This window comes from Nuphar pumila, chromosome 12, assembly GCF_984573655.1.
Source record: "Nuphar pumila chromosome 12, dmNupPumi1.hap1.1, whole genome shotgun sequence".
Classification (NCBI taxonomy): Eukaryota; Viridiplantae; Streptophyta; class Magnoliopsida; order Nymphaeales; family Nymphaeaceae; genus Nuphar; species Nuphar pumila.
This window is the reverse complement of record NC_143260.1, coordinates 11,911,423-11,934,376: the sequence shown is the minus strand read 5'-3', so window position 1 is coordinate 11,934,376 and position 22,954 is coordinate 11,911,423. Positions and strand designations below refer to the sequence as shown.

Here is a 22,954-nt window from a genome sequence, read left to right as displayed (position 1 = left end):
CCTCCAACCACTTCCACGAGTGGTTTCCTTCATCCAAAGAAAAAAAAATTTGCATCTCTTCAATTTTGGCTGAAAATCCAAAGCTAATTACTCATTCTTTTTCCTTTCTCAAATATATATATATATATATATATATATATATATATATATATATATATATATATATATATATTCTTTTCATTCATTCGTGTCTTTTATACTTCATTGTAAGATAGATATTGTCATATTGTTGGTCATACATGACCATAGTGGTCATGTTTCACACAGGATTTCATGCATTGAAAAGAGAGGTGAGCCCACTCTCTCTCCAATGTGTGAAACTGCTCGTTAGAGGGCCTTATCCAAATAAAACATATTTAAATGTGTTTTATTTGGATAAGCTTCACGGTGAAACTGTTATTACTGATTTTCTCTCTTTAGAAAGAAAATCGGTAAGTCCCATATGAGCTAGGTAACAACTATTCACACTACAAGAAAAACGCTAGTTAGCGACGGAACTTTGCGACGGATTTTTTTCGTCGCAAAGTTATGATGGATTAGCGAGAGAAGACCAGTCGTCGCTAACTTGCGAAATTTTTACGAAAATAGCAACAAAAATATTTTTGTCGCTCACTCCGTCGCTAAGTCACGATAGATTAACGACAGAAGTTTTTGTCGTAAAACCAATTGCCATTAGTGATGGATGTAGCGACGAAAGTTTTTCGTCGCTACTTAGCGATGGAGTGGGCGACGAAAATATTCTGTCGCTAAATGCTGATGCTACTTAGATACGGAGTAGCGATGGAATATTTTTGTTGCCCATCCGTCGCTAAATGTCGATGTAAAACCCCTCTAGGGCACGAAATCGATTTTTTTTTACTCTCACCTGCGCCGCTCTCTCTCTCTCTCTCCCTCACTGTGTCGGTTTCCGTCCGCTCTCTGGCAACCAACACCTCCCTCTCTCCGGCTATCGACGACTGCCCCCCTCCCGCTCTCCGTCGATCGCCCCATCCCTCTCTCCGGCTACCTTGGATTTGGGCCCCTCTCCCGGTTTCCATCGACTGTCACCACCGTTGTCGCGACCCCTGAGGTAAAACCCTCTTTGTCTGTGTTTTTTATTTTTGCTCAAAGAATCTGGCAGAGGGGGCGACCCCTGCCTCTTTTTTTTTCCGGCAGGGGCGGGGGGGGAGGGGCGACCTCCTGCCTCTTTTTTTTTCGGCAGGGGGACGCCCCCCTTGCCTCGTTTTTTTTTTTCGGGCAGGGGGTCGCCCCCCTGCTTTTCCGGCAAGGGGTTGGCCTCCTTTTTTTTTCTTTTTTGGCAGGGGGGCGACCCCCTGCATCATTTTTTTTCCGGCAGGGGGTCGCCCCTCCTGCCTCGTTTTTTTTTTCAACAGAGGGGGCGCCCCTCCTGCCTCATTTTTTTTTCGGTAGGGGGGGTGCCTGCCTCATTTTTTTTTTTCGACAGGGGGTCGCCCCCTGCCTCGTTTTTTATTTTCGGCAGGGGGGGTCGCCCCCCGGCCTCTTTTTTTTTAGCAGGGGGAGGGGCGACCCCCTGCCTCATTTTTTTTTTTCAGCAGGGGCTCGCCCCCCTACCTCTTTTTTTTCGCCAGGGGGTGGCTGACCCCCTACCTCTTTTTTTTTTAGCAGGGGGTCGTCCCCCTTGCCTTATTTTTTTATTCGGGCAGGGGGTCGCCCCCTTGCCTCTCTTTTTTTTCGGGCCGGTGGGCGACTCCCTGCCTCATTTTTTTTCCAGCAGGGGGTCGCCCCTCCTGCCTCATTTTTTTTTCGGCAGGGGGGGGCGCTTGCCTTTTTTTTCAGTAGGGAGTCACCCCCCTGCCTTATTTTTTATTTTTGGCAGGGGGTTCACCCCCTTACTTTTCCGGCAGGGGGTCGGCCCCGGCCTCTTTTTTTCTGGCAGGGGGGGGCGACCCCCTGTCTCATTTTTTATTTCCGGCAGGGGGGGGCGACCCCCTGTCTCATTTTTTATTTCCGGCAGGGGGGGTCGCCCCCCTGCTTTTCCGGTAGGGGGTCGCCCCCTACCTCTTTTTTTTTTGGCAGAGGGTGGGCGACCCCCTGCCTCTTTTTTTTCCGGCAGGGGGTCGCCCCTCTTGCTTCATTTTTTTATTTGGGCAAGAGGTCGGCTTCTTGCCTCTTTTTTTTTGGCAAGTAGGCGACTCCCTGACTCATTTTTTTTTCCGACAGGGGGTCGCCTCTCCTGCCTCATTTTTTTCGGCAGGGGAGCGACGGGCTGGGGGTGCCCAACGATCGCCAGATTCCTGAACCATGGCATCACCCCGTGCCTGCCGCTCCGGGGGAGGAGCACTGCCTCCGAAAACCTCGTGTCACTGTTGAACATCGCTGGCCTACGAACTGGTCGGCCGAACTCGAAAATCTGTTGGGTCGAACAGAGAGGTGGTCGACGTCTGGGACGCATTCTGCCTCACCGAAATCCCATCCGACTTCGATATTTATTTTAAATTTTTTCCTTTCGGCAGAGGGTGACTTCATCTTAACACAGTGTCTCTTGCAGATTTCTCAACGGATCTCGCTTATGCCCTGCTACCCGTGGTAGGTAAGTGACAAAAACAATGCAAATCTGGTAAATACCCGTGGTGAGTAAGTGATGCAAGCGCATCACATGTTATTTAATTTATTGGATGCAACATTTTACTGTTCACACACTCACTTAGTTGCTAATATCTAGGACTGCTTTGTCGGAGTTTGGAGATCATGTTGAGCATGATTTTAATATATGAGAATAGAAGTGTTCTTATTTTTGGAGTACGGATTCCATGCTAGGCATGGTAGTAGTTAGCGGGATATTGGAGTGTGTTTGCTGCAGGTACATGTTTGACATTTTTTTTTATATGAATATTTTTGATATATTGCAATGTTTGATGTGATTGTATCCATGCTTACATGTAATTACTTTCAATTTGATTATGACTTACATATGAAATTGTATAATGAAAGTATGCTTCAAATGAATGTATCATGTTATGAATAGTTTGCACATGAAAATATTAAGTTATCAATGCATGCATCATAATTCTTATGATTGTATGACATCATATATTGCATGACAAATTTGATATTTTCTTCATCATAACATTCTGATAATTCTCTTTTAACTGGTTAGGATACTATTCGTAACATCATACGATAAAATGACTGCAAACCGTGAATGAATGTATCGTAGGATAGTTGACAATGAGTTATCACATGAATATATGGATGGTGTTGAAAGTTTTCTTGAATTTGCAATGGCAAGTGTCAGTACAGTGGATCCTACAGGTCGGATTAGGTGTCCCTGCAAAATTTGTAAGAACAATCAATTTATAGAACCTCATGGCGTTAGACATCACCTATACAGGAAGAGTTTTGTGAGCGATTATCAGAATTGGATGTTTCATGGTGAAGAATTCAGAAACAATTTTGATGCGCGGGTGAATGTGGTGCACAATAATCTATATAAAGATTTAATATTTGATGCTGCAGGAACAGAACTGGGTTATGCTATGGGTTCTAGTGATGTAACAACTGCAGTAGATGAAGAATCACCAAATGATGCAGCTAGTAGATTTTATGATTTACTTAGAGATGTCGATGAGTCACTTTAGAACGGTTGCAAGAGTCACACTATCTTGTCTGCAATTCATCAACTAATGAATTTAAAGTCCGAGTATAATTTGAGTCAATCATATTTTGACTATTTGTGCATGATTGTGAAGAGTATGTTACTCAAAGATGAGAAATTGCCACAAAATTTCTATCGTGCGAAGGTTATGGTCAATGCTCTATGTATGGGGTATAAAAAGATAGATGCTTGTCCAAATCACTACATGTTGTATTTCAAGGATCAGGAAAACAACATATCATGCAGGTGCCTCTCTGAGACCGTTAAGGACACAATGTGTAACTACTTTCATAAAATAATTATCGACGTTCTCCGAGATGAGTTCAACAGTTTTTTGCAGAACAGGAGAACTTCGATTGTAGGTGCCTCTCAGGTATGAAAGTTTCATGTGATATATTGCATGTCGTTAGATTTCATATAACTTTGATTGCCTTAACTTAGGTGCATTGGATATAATTTATATTAGTATATTTTGTTTATCAATATTAACCTTTTATATAATATTTCAGTATAATATTTTTACTGCCTTTGAACCATATGAGCAGGATGGAATCACATATACACTTTTTTTACTGCCTTAGAATACATATGAGCATGATAGAATTACATATACAATTTTTTTACTGCCTTTGAGCACATATGAGCATGGTAGAATCACATATAGAGTTTTTTTGACTGCCTTAGAACACATATGAGCATTATATAATCACATATATAGTTTCTTGTTTGCCTTAGAACACATATGAGCATGATAGAATCACATATAAAGTTTTTTTACTGCCTTAGAGCATATATGAGCATGATAGAATCACATATATAGTTTTTTTTACTGTCTTACAACACATATGAGCATGATATAATCATATATACAATTTTTTGTCTGCCTTAGAACACAAATGAGCATGATAGAATCACATATAAAGTTTTTTTACTGTCTTAGAGCACATATGAGCATGATAGAATCACATATACAGTTTTTTTTACTGCTTTAGAACACATATGAGCATAATATAATCACATATACAATTTTTTTCCTGTCGTAGAACACATATGAGCATGATAGAATCACATATAAAGTTTTTTTACTGCCTTAGAGCACATATGAGCATGATAGAATCACATATAAAGTTTTTTTGACTACCTTAAAACACATATGAGCATGATAGAATCACATATATAATTTTTTGACTGTCTTATAGCACATATGAGCATGGTAGAATCACATATAGAGTTTTTTTGACTACCTTAGAGCACATATGAGCATGATATAATCACATATACAGTTTTTTTTTCTGCCTTAAAAAACATATGAGCTTGATAGAATCACATATACAATTTTTTGACTGCCTTAGAGCACATATGAGCATGATAGAATCACATATACAGTTTTTTTGATTGCCTTAGAACACATATGAGCATGATATAATCATATGTACAGTTTTTTGTCTACCTTAGAACACATATGAGCATGATAGAATCACATATAAAGTTTTTTGACTGCCTTAGAGCACATATGAGCATGATAGAATCACATATAATGTTTTTTTGACTTCTTTAGAACACATATGAGCATGATATAATCACATATACGGTTTTTTGCCTGCCTTAGAACACATATGAGCGTGATAGAATCACATATACAGTTTTTGACTGCCTTAGATCACATATGAGCATGGTAGAATCACATATAGAGTTTTTTTTACTGCCTTAGAACACATATGGGCATGATATAATCACATATATAGTTTTTTGTTTGCCTTAGAGCACATATGAGCATGATAGAATCACATATAAAGTTTTTTGACTGCCTTAGAGCACATATGAGCATGATAGAATCACATATATAGTTTTTTTTAACTGCCTTACAACACATATGAGCATGATAGAATCACATATACAATTTTTTGACCACCTTATAGCACATATGAGCATGGTAGAATCACATATAGAGTTTTTTTTACTGCCTTAGAACACATATGAGCATGATATAATCACATATATAGTTTTTTGTCTGCCTTAGAACACATATGAACATGATAGAATCACATATAAAGTTTTTTTACTACCTTAGAGCACATATGAGCATGATAGAATCACATATATAATTTTTTTCACTACCTTAGAGCACATATGAGCATGATTGAATCACATATAAGTTTTTTTTACTGCCTTAAGAACCCATATGAGCATGATAGAATCACATATATAGTGTTTTTACTGCCTTCGAACACATATGAGCATGATTGAATCACATATAAAGTTTTTTTACTGCCTTAGAACACATATGAGCATGGTAGAATCACATATATATTTTTTTGACTGCCTTAGAGCATATATGAGCATGATTGAATCACATATAAGTTTTTTTGTACTGCCTTAAGAACACATATGAGCATGACAGAATAACATATACAGTTTTTTACTGCCTTAGAACACATATGAGCATGATAGAATCACATATATAGTTTTTTTACTGCCTTAGAACACATATAAGGATGATAGAATCACATATAGAGTATAATTTATTTCAATATATTTTGTTTATCAATACTGACCTTTTTTTTCTTGTGTAGGTTGCTGGCGATAATCAGTGTAGTGGAGCTGAAGGGACAGATCAAGACAATGAACAAGATGACGCACAAAATCTTGGTGATGATTAGATTAATGTATTGAATTTGTTCTACTTTCTTTTTGTTTCAAAAATGTAAATGTTGAGTTGTAAATAATTCGAACTTGCGAATTTTACGGTAGATTGATTAATTGTTTTAATTTTTTTTATATGTATTTTGATGTGGACTTTTTTTTATTCACAAGAAATATAAATTGTATCACAAGAAATTTCTTCTCGATATTTAATTTTCAATTATTTTTTTTATTTTTTCCTTGTTTGCGACGGATTAACGATGGATATATCCGTTGTTAATTACTATTACCGTTAAATGTATCGATGGATTAGCGACGACTATAAATCCGTCGCAAAATCAAAGTCGTCGTATAGTAACGACGACCTTGTGATGGATATTGGCATTCGTTATTCCGTCACAACTTAGCAACGGAACTAGTGACAGATACATTCTGTCGCTACTTAGTGACGGAATGGGCGACAGATATATTCCGTCGCGAATTAGCATCGAAAAATTTGCGATGAAAGTTATTCGTCTCTAATCTGACGTTAATCTGTCGCTAAGCTGTTTAGAGATGGATTAACAACGGATTTAGGTCGTCGTTGATCCACGGGTTTCTTGTAGTGTTAGGATGGTGAAAACTGTCGGTCTCAATCTCTCCCTTAAAAGAGGGAGAGGACTTAATGAGAATACACACGCAAATCTATGAAAGCAAACTCCCTCCCCAAGAAACTTGGGTCAAGTATGGGTCGGTCTGAATAATATTGGGGTTGGCACTATACTCATATTTGGGCCACTGACAGCCTTAATTAGCTGAAACATCAGTGTGTCAATGAGAGATGTAAACAGGTCAGATTCAGTATGGACATATGGTTTGAGGATTTCAACATAATCAGAACTTGGCTAATTGGATTCATAACAGATCGGCTCGTGGGGCTCCACTCGGCTCATCATAAAAAAAGAAAAGAAAAACAGATCGGATTTGGATGGAAAAAAGTAGTACCAATGCAAATCTAGATCCAAATGGCTTAAAATAGCTAACAACACATATTTAAACATAATTGGATTTGGATATATATAATATCTGAATCAGATGCTCTTTTCTTTACCAAATCTGTCTTAAATGGATTTGGATTGGGTTGGATATCTCATCCAAATTAGAATGCGACATCCCTAACGTTAATCCCATTGCTCTGATCCCTTGACAGCACACTGGGCCTCCGCTAGCCTGTTCTTTGGCCTGGGACTGATTTAGTTGCACTCACTAGGATGGGCCCAGGATAGTCCAGACCAAAGACAAAGATTGTTGGCTCGGTTGCTTCACTTTCTAGTTTGGTCTAGCCTTGAATAGTCTGACAACCAAGCTAAACCAAGACCAAGGGAAAAAGTAGCAAAAAAAACAATTAGATCAGCTTGAATTATTGTGGGACTCAAAAGCAAGCCCATCTTGAGTCCACTTGTGTCTTATCTAATTGATTCACAAATAGGGCTGGTAAACGAGCTGAACAAACCGAACAGGGGCTGTTCGGGCTAGGCTCGTTTACAGCCATATAGTGTTCAGACTCGGCTCATATGGCTTGTGCGATCCAAGCCGAACTCAGCTTGTATAGGACCTAGCCAAAAGAGCCGAGTCTGAGCTGGCTTGCCAAAATAAAAAAAATTACATGCAAGTAAGCCCAACGACCCAATTGAGCTAACATGCTTTTATGATATTTATAGTGAAATAAATTCTACGTAAGCTATCTAAAGGAGCTTATATGAGCTGAGCCGGGATGAACACCTCTTGTATGTTTTCGACTAGGCTATGTATAACGAACGAGCTCATGCTTGGCTCGTTCATCCAAACGAACCAAACATGAACGAGTGGGTTTAAAATGAGCTGAACCAAGCTGAGCCACGAGTTTCTCGGTTTGCTTCCCTGCCCTATTCACCAATTGAGCCCCACAAACTCAGTGGGTTTCAAGCAATAGAGTGCCAAGTTTCCAAGCCTATGTCAATCTGAACTACAAACCAAACTCAGGCAGCTCCAAGCCTCCAAAGTCAAGTCAATTGACCAACAACTACTGTCGTCAAGGACCTAATGTCAAAAAGGCTACTGCATCATGGAAATTGGGTATTCTAATAATTTATAATTTTTTGTTTTACAGTACAGTACAGCCCATATTATCCATGAAAACTAATGTCCTTTGACCACACAAAAAATAATTGAAAAGTAAAGAATTCCTTTCTATCCAAAAATGGGCCCCAGGTTCAATCAAAACTGTTTGACAAAAGCATTCAAACAATGATGGCTATACCATTCAAAAACCCAGTGCCATTCATGAAGTCATCACCACAACGTCATTGTTGAGTTCCAAGCAACAATCATATTGCATATCGATTAATCTAGACCTTTAAATCAAGAACCAATAAGTGCACCCCGTCCACTCTTTCCTTGCACCTTCGTTTCACTAAACCTTTTCGTGCACTCAATTCCTTGTACAAATATGGATTGATCTTGCACTGGGCAGTCATCTTTGGCATTGAGTCTGAACCAAGAGAAGCCTTCCTCAACATGGTCCCCCGTAAGAACACCAAGCAAGAGACCGAGCTCCCTCTTGATGAGAACGACTCTGGTGACATGTTTCTCTATGAGGTGCTGAATGAGGCCAGGAGCAATGGATGGTCGCCGGAGAAAGATGCCAGGCGTGCATACAAGATGCCCCGGCATCATTATTCCGGTGAGAGACATTACCGGGGTGTGCGCAGGCGGCCGTGGGGTAAGTTTGCATCCGAGATACGGGACTCGAATCCCCAAGGCGCTCGTGTCTGGTTGGGCACGTTCGATACGGCAGAGGAAGCTGCCTTAGCTTATGATAGAGCTGCATTTCAAATGCGTGGCGCCAAGGCCCTGCTGAATTTCCCAGCCAAGTTACAGACAGGTGAGACCCAAACCATGTCAAATTCTGATGTAAGATCACATTTCTACGGCTCGTCTAGTAGTAGAGTTCCACTGGAGATGTGTTCAAGTTTCCAGCAAGAGAATTAGCTCGGACCCACCCAGCCCTGAACCATTGATGGAAGTGCATGGGTCCAGATTATATAGATGGTTTTCTTGGTTATCCAAGACATGGGTGAAGCTGAAAATATGGTATTGTTTAATTTTGTTTTCTTGGGGTGTGGGATGTGTGAAGTAAATGCCTTTTGTACATGCTAAGCTTTGGGGTATATCTCACTGATTTAGAAAGTGCGACTTCGTGATTCGACTGCCATTGGCCTGGCCCCCAAGCGAAGGACATTGGAGAAAGAAAAAAAATGGTTCCCTGACAGTCTTGAGTTTCTCAAAAGCCAGCCTCACCAAAGATTTGCTGCCACGTGTAAGCGTTAGGGATGTAAACGGTTCTAATTCTATGTGACCCATACCATATTCAACTACTCAGATGATGGCTAAAAGGATTCAAATTCTGATTTGGATTGGGATGGTAAAAAAAACTCATACCAGATCTACTTTTTTACATGTAAACGGATTCGGATATCCATCAAATTCAGATATTTATCGAATTTGGTAACAAAAAATCAAAACCATCTCCTCATCTTATTATAATCGGATAAGCATTTGACTTGCCAAATGCATCTAAAATAGACTCGAATTTGGTGGTATATCGGATAAAATCTGATTCATTTTCCCCAGTGGAAGTGATAACCAAGTTCATGGTTGCTGCCATTTGTGCAATTTGGAGGGGTAGTCAGAGAAATATTACGAAAGATGATGGGAACTAGTGGAGAAATCCTCCACAACTTTATAAATACGAATGGAACCCTGACCAATGTGCCAAACCCCTTGAGCTAAATCCTGTCCATAACACTCAATGCCAATGGAACCCTGACCACCTGCCCCTTCCACTGTGCCAAACCCCTTGAGCTAAAGCTGGGTTACTTCCTCATGAATAACCATGAACTGAGGATTCTTACACCAATAAGTGATTTTTTCCTGTAATTTAAAAAGATAAAAGACCCTTCAGAAAATATGGCATCCCTAGCTCCTTATAAAATCAACAATTATTGAATGGTAGACTAGGAGTTTTCTCGCAATTGCTGAAGCCAAGCCTAGAAATCATCAGGTTTAATCTTAAGCTAACAATAATTCATACCCTCTTTTCAGTCCATGATCCAGAAGATTCCCCTCGTTACTCTTTCTGGATCTGGACCACATGCACCACTTCATGACAAAAAGGACAGTATCAATCCCATGGTCAGAACACGGTAGACGGCCCTTACTTTTGGTTACAGTTATATGAAAACACATTCACATCATGAGACATGATGAGTCCATAATAGTCCCATCATGACCTATGAACACGTCCAATGTTGTCAGTATCGGTATCAGCCCTGGATCGTTTGGCCACCTATTCAGTTGCCAATATCAATACTCAAGTGAATCATTCTGTATCGACTCAAAAATTTAAAAAAAAATTATTATAACACGTGTTAAAACTATTAAAATAATTTAAAATTTTTTTTTTTTTATTAAAAAATATCCGATCCAAGCTTACAGCGTATCGATTTCTGCTGATACGAAACTTATCGGCCAATACCATACTGATAACATTGCCCCTCCCACTCAAAAACAAAGAATTCATATTGACTTATCACGATTGACAACAAGACAAGATATGCATGGAGTTGGTTTTCCTTCTACGCCACATTTCCGTTGTGCATCCAACAGCCAATGACAAGAACACTCCCTCACTCTTCAACAAGTCGCAGCATGACTCCCATAAGGACTCCGCTCATCTGGTCAAAGGGTGAATTCTGAATGTCACCAAGTTGACGGAGCATCAAATGTTCGAAACCCACGGCTGAAATCCCTCGCCGCAAGGTCAAAACTGGAGAATTTCACCAAAGGCCAGCCAATGTGCAGTGGATGATGGAGTTATTTTTCCTTGGGACTATCCAAAAAAAAGTGACAGCATGAACCTTTGGGCTTGACTTTAAATTTTTGACACCCTATCACTATTCTAGAGTGTTATATACATTTGGTATAATTGAACATTTATGTTGAAAAATAAACGCCTTGTTACAATCTAGTATAGCAGAAAATAATATTACCAGATGCCGTTCATTCATGTGAAGAACGGCATCCAACCAAAGAAAATTTGATTCAAGAAAAAACATTTCCCGGACCACATTATTTCTGAAACTTTTCACGAATAAATTTTATTCTTGCTGTGACCTCTTTTCACAACCATCAAACACATGTGGAAGTCTGCTTGCCTGGTTAGGTTTCAAATATTCTCACATGCCCCTTAAGCAACTAAGAGGCTGAAAGTTGAAAGAGTCAGACTAATTAAATTCTACAGAAATAAATAAATGAAAGCTCCATCGAAACAAATTACATACCCTAGTCTGCAACAGATGCAAATCAGTGTTATTAAACCATTACTTCATCCAAATGTTCCACTACAACAAAAGCCAAAATTGAACCAAATGATGTATGAGTAAGTAATGTACTAAAAAAAATGAGGCAACATGATACCTTACAAGTCATGGACAAACTGCAAACACCTGGTTATCAATTCGGTTAACACAGAACAGAGAGAGAGAGAGAGAGAGAGAGAGAGAGAGAGGTCCATGTAACTCCACATTCTCGGTTCCATGCCCTACGCAGAGCAACATCCAACTTTCTTCACAGCAGATACATCATCTTTGTTGCCCACATTGATGGTCTGTCCCTTGGGCAAGGCAGTCGGGTCCTCTCCGATTTCAAGAGCTTTTCTGCTGACAACGCGATAAATCTGTGTGAGAACTTCAGTAAAAGCATTTTCCACGTTCAACGATTCTAATGCAGATGTCTCCATGAAAAAGGTGTTTTCCCGTTCAGCAAATCCTTTTGCATCCTCTGTAGAAACAGCCCGTAGATGACGAAGGTCTGCCTTGTTTCCAACAAGCATGATGACAATATTGGCATCTGTGTGATCTCTAAGCTCCTTTAACCATCTTTCCACATTCTCGAATGTGACATGACGGGTCACATCGTAAACAATCAGTGCACCAACAGCCCCCCGATAGTATGCACTGGTAATAGCACGGTATCTATGAAAGGCAGCAGGACGAAACAAAATTACTGATCATGTGGTATTAAACAATAATGAAGGCCTCTTTCAGATATAACTAACTTCTCCATTCAGAAAACTAGAGAATTTCAGGTGCACCAAATTGGAAATGAGAAACTTCAACAACTGAACGGTATAGATGCTGAACAATTGCTTCTTTTATTAACATGTGCAAGACTAAAAAATAGTAATAATAATAATAATAAGTAAAGAGGAACCTAGAATATCATGTCATCACTTCCAAGGGAAACTATGTTTAAGTTTGGGCAGAGGAGGTAGAGGAGGGGGGAAAGCACCTTGTCGACATGGCTCATGGCATATAAATCATTGGCTGATTAACTATTTCTAAAAGTAGGGCAACAATCATAGAACATTCTGCTGAAAAAAGAAAACCTCCCATCAAGATATACTTGGACTGCACAGCTAGCTGACAAAGAATTACAAGCATTTACTCTCATCATTTTCTCATGAGAGGGTCCACATGAGAACTTCTAGCTCAACTTGCAATTTCTAAGGATTAAAAACATCAAACTTGTTCATGATTCCCACAAGTAATCCACAACTGTCAAGGTGCTAGGAACATTTCCCTCTTCTCCAACACACACCAACCACAACCTCCACCCCCTTCCCCTGGTTTTATGTTTAGTTTCTATTGTGGAACAATGGATATGTTGACAATTTTTTATTACATTTGGACCTCTAACTGCCCAGTTATAAAGTCTGAGACTCTGAATGGGTATGGCATCACAGATCTAGGCACAGCAAGACATGGACCCAAATTCGGTTGGCAATGCAAAATGCCAGGTCTATATCTGAATTTACCTAGATCAGACCTCATACCAGGCCTAATCACTCCACCTTGCATAGAAGGTATCTCCTTCTCATAGGTTGTCAGCCATAAGAGTCTACCATACATGGCTAATTATGTGAATATTTTTCCTCTAGGAATAATCCCACCAAATTTAGCATTGCAATGTGATTCCAGAACTGCGAATTGACAAGAATAAATAATTTAACTAAAAAGTACTGCTCCTTGCCAGTTATACATTATGGTCACTCCTTCATTTCATAGTCATTTCCTTGCGTATACATCACTACCATCCCAGGCCACATATACCATCAAAACCTTCTGAAATAGGACAAGCTAGCTCCTACCAAGATATACATGCTTTGAGGCCCCTTCCACACCTCCCAATTAAGATGTAAAATTCTCAAGACTTCCTACCTTTGCCTTCATTCCAAGCTATTTCAACCATCTTTTCCAAGTTTTTGACTTTCTAAACCTCTAACTACATAATACAGCGCAAGGAGAACACCAACATTGTATTTTGCATGAACCTGCAAAAGTAACCACATCCACTTCCTAATCATATGGTTTTCAATGTTCCCATAAGAACCATTCCATCCTATCACATTGAGTAGCAAGTCCAAAGAAGGCCCCACCTTATTTTGGCATCACCCACCAACTTCCTTCCTCTAGAAAATGGTCATATCTGCACTTTACAATCGTATATTTATTCCTTACGTGCATACTACTTTTACCAAAGACACCAGGAGTAGGTAGGGTCATCAGTCACATGTCACAGTGCATGCTTTTCCACAGATACAGGCTGTGAAGACAACCACTCACTGTTCTCTCAATACTCTTTGGCTTTCCAACCATAGGTATCCAAGAAAATGTACACTGCATAAACAGAACCAAATGAAAAGGATCAAGAAAGGAAAATATTAAACAAGAGAGTCCTCTTCAAGGGTGACATCCTCCAACAAGAACTTGAAAAAAGGAACTTCACATCTGTTGTTTGGCCCACCACCTATTTTTCAAAACAACTTAAGTTACTTTTCCAAATTCCTAAACCTTTCTACTAATATTCCCCATGGTAGATCTTAACAAAGACAAAATATTCAAAGTACCAGTTCAAAAGATAGTGTAGTGATTGCTGACACATATTCATCTAAAGTTTATAAGTTTAAACATCAATCTCATCCTCAAAGGAAGAACAAATATGCTTGCACTGAGTTACATATAACACATCTTCAACCAGTGAGAGTGCAAATTGTTCTATCTAGTGCTTTAGCTACATTTGAGCAAACAAATTATCGACAGGTAAAATGTTGCTATTCACAATCTCATCATGGGCTACTAAATAGAGGACAAATGTTTGACTGAAAGGAAACTTAAGCTCATAAGAGAACGCAACAACCTTGGTCATTTTAATAATGCAGTGATTTCCACAAAACTACGGAGACAGCTATGTCACATGGGTACAGTTATGGGCACGGGTACGGTTACAGAGGGTACAACACGGCAATTCCAAAAAATGAGTGTACGAGGACATGGCTATATATATATATATATATATATATATATATATATATATATATATATATATATATATATATATATATATAAAGAAAGAGGGTTTGGATATGGATCTATATTAAGATCCATATCCAAACCTACCTTATAAAAGGGGAACGCTGTAGCCCTTCGCCCTTTTCTATTGCTCTCTCGCTGTCTCGCTCTCTCTCGCCCTTTCGATGCAGCGAGAAGAAGAAGGAAAATAGGAGCAGAGGTAGGCTCTCTCTCTCTCTCTCTCTCTCTCTCTCTCTCTCTCTCTCTCTCTCTCTCTCTCTCTCTGATGAGGGTGGAAAGGAGAGGGTTTCAAGTCTCCCTCTCTCTATTTCTTCCTTCTCTTTCTTTTTTTTCTTCTTCTTCCTTCTGTTTCTTCTAATTCCTCCTCCTGCTCTTCCTTTTCTTCTTCTTCCTCCTCCTCCTGTTTTTTTTTCTTCTTCTTCCCTGTCTTTCACTCGAGAAACAAAAAAAAAAGAAAAAGTTGGGTTGGGTCAGGGTTGGACCCGACCCGGACCAGCACGTACTCGTGCTGCATCTGGCACCAGCACCGGTGTCGATCTGTGTCGACACGGGTACGTCTGCCAATATGGTCTGTCTATGTGACGGAGGGAGACAGCTACTGCAGACCCATGAGCTGCTACCAGAGTTTGCCGACATGGATATAGGAGCAGGAAGACACTGTCATCTGACAAAAGTCTCCTTCCAAATGATGTTTGCCAACTTGGTACAACTTTCTTTTTTCTGGCTTACTCATGTCCACTCTGTGGGTACAACAAACATTTGATCCCTGCTTCTTGGTTCCAATAACATGTAACAGATTCTTGTAAACCCTGAAGGCAAGCAATTATGGACAGATTGTGGCCACACACAATTTTGTGAGGTGTCAACGAAGTTGGTGAGTGAAAAATCAGCAATCTACCAAAGACACTCCACCTAACATTTAGGCATAAACCAGAAAAGCACCACAGATACGTTTCTAAACATCTACAACTGCCCCTGTTCATCTGCCAATTTGCTGTTGACGTGTTAGATTTCCTTCAAGAAGCTTACTCTGAAGGCTGCTTTCATATCACTACTTGAAAGCATGTAGTTCACATATTTGTGCCATTTAAGCTCCTGTAAATGATATTGGAATGTGTCTTTAAGTATCTGGTCATCTATCTCACATACATATAGGTATGGGTTCAGGTGCAGGTGTGAGTGCTGGTACAGGTGTGGAGGCACGACATGGCAATTTTTTAAAAAGCAGGTGTGTGGGGTATGACTATATATATATATATATATATATATATATATATATATATATATATATATATATATATATATATAGAGAGAGAGAGAGAGAGAGATGCAAACATGCTAAATGGTTTTTCTGCTTTCCAGGTGCTTTTTTCACGATTCTGACCCCATAAATGTGTTCAGCATGGTCGCTTTACTAGGAGTCAATCCCGGATCATGTGCTTTTGATGAAAAAGATGATATTTGGAGCCTAAAAAATTTACGAAGATTTTACACCTTTGATTTTTCGAACCTTATAAAAAGCCACCCACACAGAATTGAGTGCTCCCCGAGCTGATCCCTATAAAATCAACTATGTAGATCACATCTGTATGGTCAGAATTTAAAAATAAAATGAAAAAAGCCCAAAGAATGTGTGTGCATGCGTGGCGTGCGTGCGTGCGTGTGTCGATTTTTCAATAAAAGAAGGGGTGGAGTGGTATTTTGAGAAAAAGGAGAGGTTTGAGAAAAATAATAAATTTTTTAACAATATTTAAATGAGTACACCATTGCAACATATAATGCAAAGTTGTCCTTAACTAAAACCTTCAAATCAAAGTTCCATAACATCTACCATGGGGAATTACTATAGGTTGCCCTTAATTTTAGCCTTTAAATCAAAGTTCTATAACATAATTATAACTTGTTATCAACTTACCTTTGGCTTAACAAATTAAAAGAGACTAGAAATAAAATATAAAATCTAATTATATTATTAAACGTCCACCTCTATTCCCGGCTCAAGAAAAAAAAGTAACATTTTTCAGTGAAATCCCATGTTGAAACCGATGAAAAAAGTTGGCCACTACAATTGGCAATTTAGTGTTATGATGTTATGGTTCTGGTAATTGCTTATTCTTCAACCCATATCAAGTGCACAGTGCAGGCCTTAGATGACATGGATGACCTTGTTGGCTCTCTTCTTGACATTTGCAACAACTATTGGCTCAATATAGATGTGATCTAAAAGACCTATTTATGTGTGTGTGTTTTTCTTTTAATTAAATGAATATTCCACAAGTATTTCTAATCAATTCTGAATCTAAGGTTCAGATGTTCTGAGTCGGACAAGCCTATCCATATGTAGGTAGCATAAGCTCATTCAGAACTCCAGAAAGAAAACAAAATGTTAAAAGATTTGCTAGTATATATGGCAGCATCACCAAACATTGTGGGAGCATATAAACAAGCCATGGACTGGAAAATTCTTTTTTTCCTGAGAAGTTAATGTGTCAACTCATAACAATTTGAACTTCAAAAATAATAAAATAAGAATCATAAACTATGGCCACCATAATGATATTCCAGTTTATAACTCTTGAAAGCTCTTAAATAGCATGTTCAATGAATTCAGAGTTCAAACACCAAAAATCTGTTGCATTCTCCTATACTCAAAAAAGGCACATGAAAATCTTGTGACAAGCCCTATGAAACTAATTGCAATGCCACACTTTGGATGCCAAAGACATATATGCATTCCTAGCCCTAATGATTTCAAAATAGGTAATACAATTTTCTTTGACAGACCCAATTGCCATAATCGATAAGAAAACTAGTCATTGTTATCTTTGATTCCCACAGCTCTCTAACAACAACAATCACAACTTCCGAATTAATAATTTAGCTTTCATTTACAGACTCATAGTCGTATAAAATAACAACCCTAGCTATTGCTTTCTGATTCCCCCCGCTATCCAGCCCGTGCCATAATCACTAAAAAGATCTACCTACTGGTCTGATTAGTTCTTCAACTCTCTTAACGTGATTGCCATATATAACAATATATCTAAGTAAGACAACCTCTGAGATGCCCATGTCTCCAAATAGGAGGACAACTGTAAGTAGTCTTTTGAAATAAAACAATTTTATCCAGCTTAAAAAGAACTTAAAAGTTGATATACAACTAAATGCACCCGCTGGCAGAATGTTATTGCCTTGATGCACTGCAATTTTATACTAACGTTTAATTTTGTTCATGCTTGACTCACTTCGCCATCTCATATTACTTAATAGGGCTGAGGCTGAATAAACAATTCAAAATAAGATTTCAAACTGCCACATTCCAAGTAAAGATGTACTTTTTAAGTGTTTTCTTTTACTGCTTACTATGGGATTTATTTTGAAAGGTGAAGATCACCATGAATAGATTGTCATGCATTTTCAAATTGTTAAACCAGGATTGATCAGTTCTTTTCCAATATTTTGTCAAGATCACCACACCTGTTTGGCTCTCATCCACCTCAGACACAACATTTAGGGGGGCGTGTGATAAAATTATTGATGACTGATAAATTTTTCCAGGGTATACATCCACAGACCGAAACGAAATTGCAAAATAACAAAATCAAGAAGCACAGAACAGAACGTCCATCAGCAACTCTATCATTGAACAAGATAAAAGATGTTTTAAGCCTAATTGTTCAAATATTCAGTATCTGAATCCCCTACCCAACACTCAAAAGAGTTTGTCACCCTTTCTGCAGGTCACTCAGAGTGACCACAGTAAAAGGAAATTACCAGCATACACATAAATACCACATCTACATGAAGCCAAGAATGACAGAGTGCCCAACATTCGTGTCCACCACAAAAATGAGAAACTCAAGACGCAAATACAACAGGGGAAAAGATCGTACTAAAGCCTAAGAGAATCAAGGCTGAAATTTCCTTTCATAATATCAGAATCAATAGCACCACCAAAATCTAATTATCCAATTACCAACAATCAATCTACTATTAAGTATAAGAGATGGTAGATTCTTTCAATCTATCGTTTACTGTATGAAACCTGCTGACACACCATAAAGAATAAATCTGTTACTTTGATCCATCAAAATATTGCCTTATAACCCATGTCTACAGTTATCTTCGCAAAATAACTATACTATCGCCAAACCTAAACTTCAGATCTGATCCCAGTCTACTAGTGATTCCCTGCAAAAGATATCGTGCATCCATTTAAATCCTGGATCTAGCATCATGCCAAGAACTAATCGTTATGGCAAATGTACCAAAATGCAACCATCCAGAGATAGTTTTTACTGCAGCGTAGAGAGGTAAAAAGAAAGGATCCAATTAGCCTGTAAGATGAAAATAAAAACAAATAATTCGAGTTGGCACTTAATGCGGAACACCAAATTGAAAAAGACGAAATTGAGCCAAAATGTAGTTCGCTGCAGCAATTTCTGCACAGTTAAAAAAAAAAACTCCACAATTTTTTCAAATTCAAGAAAGATAAAAAAGAAATAAAAATCCAAAGACATAAGAGAAAACCTTAGCCACTAATTCCACATTAATCATGAGAAACTTGATCAAGAAACACAAAAAGATCAAAAGAAGAAGAGGTAAAGACAACAAGATCCACAAACTCTATAGCGATCCAAAACCGTAAGCGCTAGTTTTTTCAAAACAATGCACTACACGAAGCAATGCTTCAAGACCCATCCCTCAAAATCACCGAAAATCGCAAACTCAAACAAGAAGAACAAGATCGAATCGAAGAAAAAAAAACGAGGGATTCCGATCGGATCGCTCACCGCTCCTGGCCGGCGGTATCCCAAATCTGCGCCTTGACGACCTTGTCGTCGACGTGGATGCTCCTGGTCGCGAACTCGACGCCGATCGTCGACTTGGACTCTAGGCTGAACTCGTTCCTCGTGAACCTGGAGAGGAGGTTGGACTTCCCGACGCCGGAGTCGCCGATCAGCACCACCTTGAACAAGTAATCGTAGTCGTCGTCCGCTCTGTACGCCATTTCCCCTCTTCCTTCTTTCCCTTTCTCTCTCCTTCTTCCTCTTCTCCCCCTTTCTTCCTCCAGACGATTTTATTCCAGGAAAAAAAAAAGAAAAAACAATAATAAATCGAATCTCCTTCTGTCTTTCCTTCCTTCTATCCTGAGATTAATGGAAATAAATTAATTTAATTGATTAAGGAGAAGAAGCAGAAGTAAAGAATCGGTTTTTCGGTTCTCTCTGCATCTCGTTTTCTTTCTCTCCCTCTTGCCACGAAACAAAAAGAAAATTGGAAAAAGAGAAAAATAATCTGGACAAAATGACTAATGGATCCTTTACTTCCTCTTTGGATCGGGTGCTGGACCCATGTACTGTTCGGATATTGCATTAACGGATCCAGATAGAGAGCCGCATCCTGGTCCAGAGAGTTAGTGCTTTGCGCTGTTGGTTTTGATTTTTGGGTTTTTAATTGGGTTCTTAGTAGATCTTCGGCTTTTTTTCCTTTTTTTTCTTTTTTCTTTTTTTTTTTTTTTGGGGGGGGGGGGGGGGGGTGGGAGGGATTAGATGGATGAGATCCAATTGTTTAAGTAATTGGATTTTAGATGGGTTTACTGGATCGGGATTTTAGATGAACTTGGTTGACACCGTTGTTCAATTCCCATGGGTGTCAAGCCGACGCCTAGCATTTAGCATAGGCCCCAGGGGCGGGATCCTAGCCTTGGAGTTTTTCGCCGCCAATACCACGACTGTAGGTGTGGCAGGCTGATCCAGCCCAGCCAGGTCTTTGTTTCAGGTGCAGTTTCTTTGGGTTATAAATCCAGAAAGAAGATTTGCTTACTGGATTTATTTTCAAATTTGGGTTGGATCTGGATTAGTGCTTTTATATGAAACCTATGTGATAAAACTCAGATCATATCCAACCCACTTGATATTTCTGCATGTAAAAACACATGTTTTTCAGTCTACGTTTACCCTGTATGCATTTTGAATCAGAATTCAGCCCTACTTCATGTGATCTCATTTTAGATCAAGACTCGGATTCAGTTCTAATGGATATAATGTGGACTTGGACTTGGACTTGGATTTGGATGAAGCATGATTTGACCTCAATCTAATCTTTTATATAAGTAGAAGAAACACTTTATCCAGTTCCAATCTTGGCCCAGTGTACTATCAGGCCGGACCTATCCGGCTTCTGGGTGCAGTGTCCTGTAACTGGCCATGATAGTAGTTGGACCTAGGTTAGGTGTGTTAAATGTAGGCATGAAAAAGATGCTCTATATGGTGTACGCCTAATTTACTTTTAGCTGCGACTTCAATATGGACAAGGTAGAGACATCCACCAGGACCGCCCCAATCGCAGTGGGCTTGGGGAGAAGCTGCTGAACCGTTCGCCCCAAGTTTGACTCCCAAGTGTGGGGGTGTCTTTAACTAGTGGGCTCCTAAAGGGCTTGGATGTCGGTGACCCCACCTGGGGTTTACCTCACAGGGATGTAGTTCCATCAAGTGACTCAATTCTCAGAGAGGGTTCCTCATCAATATATATATATATATATATATATATATATATATATATATATATATATATATATATATATATATATATATATATATATATGGTTATGAAAACCTCTCCAATGAAAAAAAAAATTGCATTTTTTTTCAAAATTCTGACTGTACATGTGTTCAACATGATAAAATGGACACTTGGATCATGAATTTTGAATAGAAAAAATGATATTTAGATTCTCAAAAAATTATGAAAATTATAGGCTGTTGATTTTGAAACTTATAAAAACCTATCCATGCATCATAATCAAATGCTCCAATAATTGATTCCTATAAAAACAAGACTATAGATCACATCCGTCTGGTCAGAATTTTGAGAAAACAACAAAAATCCAATAAAACATCCATTGAGGAGGTTTGGGAGGGTTTTTCATAAGGAAGGTTTTCATATATATATATATTGATCATGGGCAAATCTAATAGATGCCTCTTAAAATTAATCTACTCTTTGGCCCCTATTTATTTATTTATTTTTAAAAAGCAAGCTGGGGTTAGGCTAGGCAGACCACTACCGGCTATACAACTATACCATTGGGTTTTGAACCTGCAACGTCCATGTCAACCAGCTGCTCGCACCACACAAGCGGATCCCCCCGTTGTTCTTTGCCCCTAATTTTGGGTGAACCTTTTAGTCTGGTCCCATCTAAATTCTGTAACTAAAACATGCGAAGCAGACTGATTGATACCTAATTACAGACGTGAATCCTATCATAGTCTGGTCCCATCTAAATTATGTAACTAAAACTTGTTTTCCATTAAATAAACTTTATAGATCACATTTATAGTGTCTGGTTCACAAAACATGCAAAATTTGAACACTAAATCATCCACACTCTAAGCTGGTATAGAGAGAGAGAGAGTTTTTTTTTTTTTAATTTATAACCCGAAGAAAATGCACTTGGTACAAAGACTTGGTCACGCTGACTTAGCCCGTCATATCTATGATCAGTGCGCCAGCAGCGTAAAGCTAGAACCCCTGATCCTAGGGTCTATGCTTAGCATTGGCTTGCGCAAAGAGGCAACACCCATGAGAATAGAACCTTGACTGCCTGGCTAGCAGCCAACGCCCCCACCCCACTATGCCAACCGCTTAGGACGAGAGGGATGCATCATTTTGAGTGTCATGAGTGACACGAGTCAGACCCACTAGGTGTGACATGCTTTCACGACCTTAACACGTATAGATATTATTTTAATGTTTTTTTTGTAATATTTTAATGATTTTTAATAATATTTCATAAAAGTATCTTTATGTATTAAAATGTCAAAAATAAATTTTTATTAGTTACATTTAAAAAACTTTTTGTCCTTCTGACTTATTTTCCAAAAAATTCTTCAAAAGTTTCAAGCTCTCATGTCCAACTCAAGTCGTACTCGTACCCCTATATATCCTTGTAACATAATAGTTTAACGAAATGAATTTTTCATTTGCAGCATGGGAGCGCATTTGCCTAGCTAGATGTCACATGGACACGTCTAAAAGAACATGTTACACGCCTTTTTTTTTTGCAAATTTTCTTTATGAATAATCTGACAGGGGCATAAATTGAAGTAACACTGTGACATAGTTGCACATTTAACATTGATTCGATATCTACTGACTGAGCATGAAATTCCTTGTTCTAAGCCACCAGTCCCTTAGCAAGAGTAGGCTACTTATCATATACTCGACATTCTCCGAGCAAGTC

The 22,954-nt window shown here is 38.9% G+C and overlaps 1 protein-coding gene and 1 long non-coding RNA gene across 2 annotated transcripts; one reads left to right on the top strand and one right to left on the bottom strand.

Annotated features, from left to right (window-relative positions):
* Window positions 1–11,629: 11,629 nt before the first annotated feature.
* Window positions 11,630–19,958, bottom strand: LOC149820001 (ras-related protein RABA1f-like). Its single transcript, XM_089983007.1, has 2 exons — window positions 19,503–19,958; window positions 11,630–12,312 (listed from the first exon to the last, which is right to left on the bottom strand). Exons 1-2 carry the CDS (start codon window positions 19,718–19,720, stop codon window positions 11,880–11,882), a joined length of 651 nt encoding a protein of 216 aa, XP_089839133.1. The 5' UTR covers window positions 19,721–19,958; the 3' UTR covers window positions 11,630–11,879.
* Window positions 15,861–16,189, top strand: LOC149820002 (uncharacterized). The gene is made up of 2 exons (XR_016426585.1): window positions 15,861–15,937; window positions 16,072–16,189. It is a non-coding gene; the product is annotated as an uncharacterized LOC149820002 (long non-coding RNA).
* Window positions 19,959–22,954: the final 2,996 nt, after the last annotated feature.

Bases quoted from the DNA above. Each gene is read 5' to 3' on its own strand.
- LOC149820001 (XM_089983007.1), bottom strand. From the start codon at position 19,720: ATGGCGTACAGAGCGGACGACGACTACGATTACTTGTTCAAGGTGGTG. The intron at 12,313-19,502 runs GTGAGCGATCCG...TGCCTTTCATAG, and splicing joins GATACCGCCGGCCAGGAGCG to ATACCGTGCTATTACCAGTG.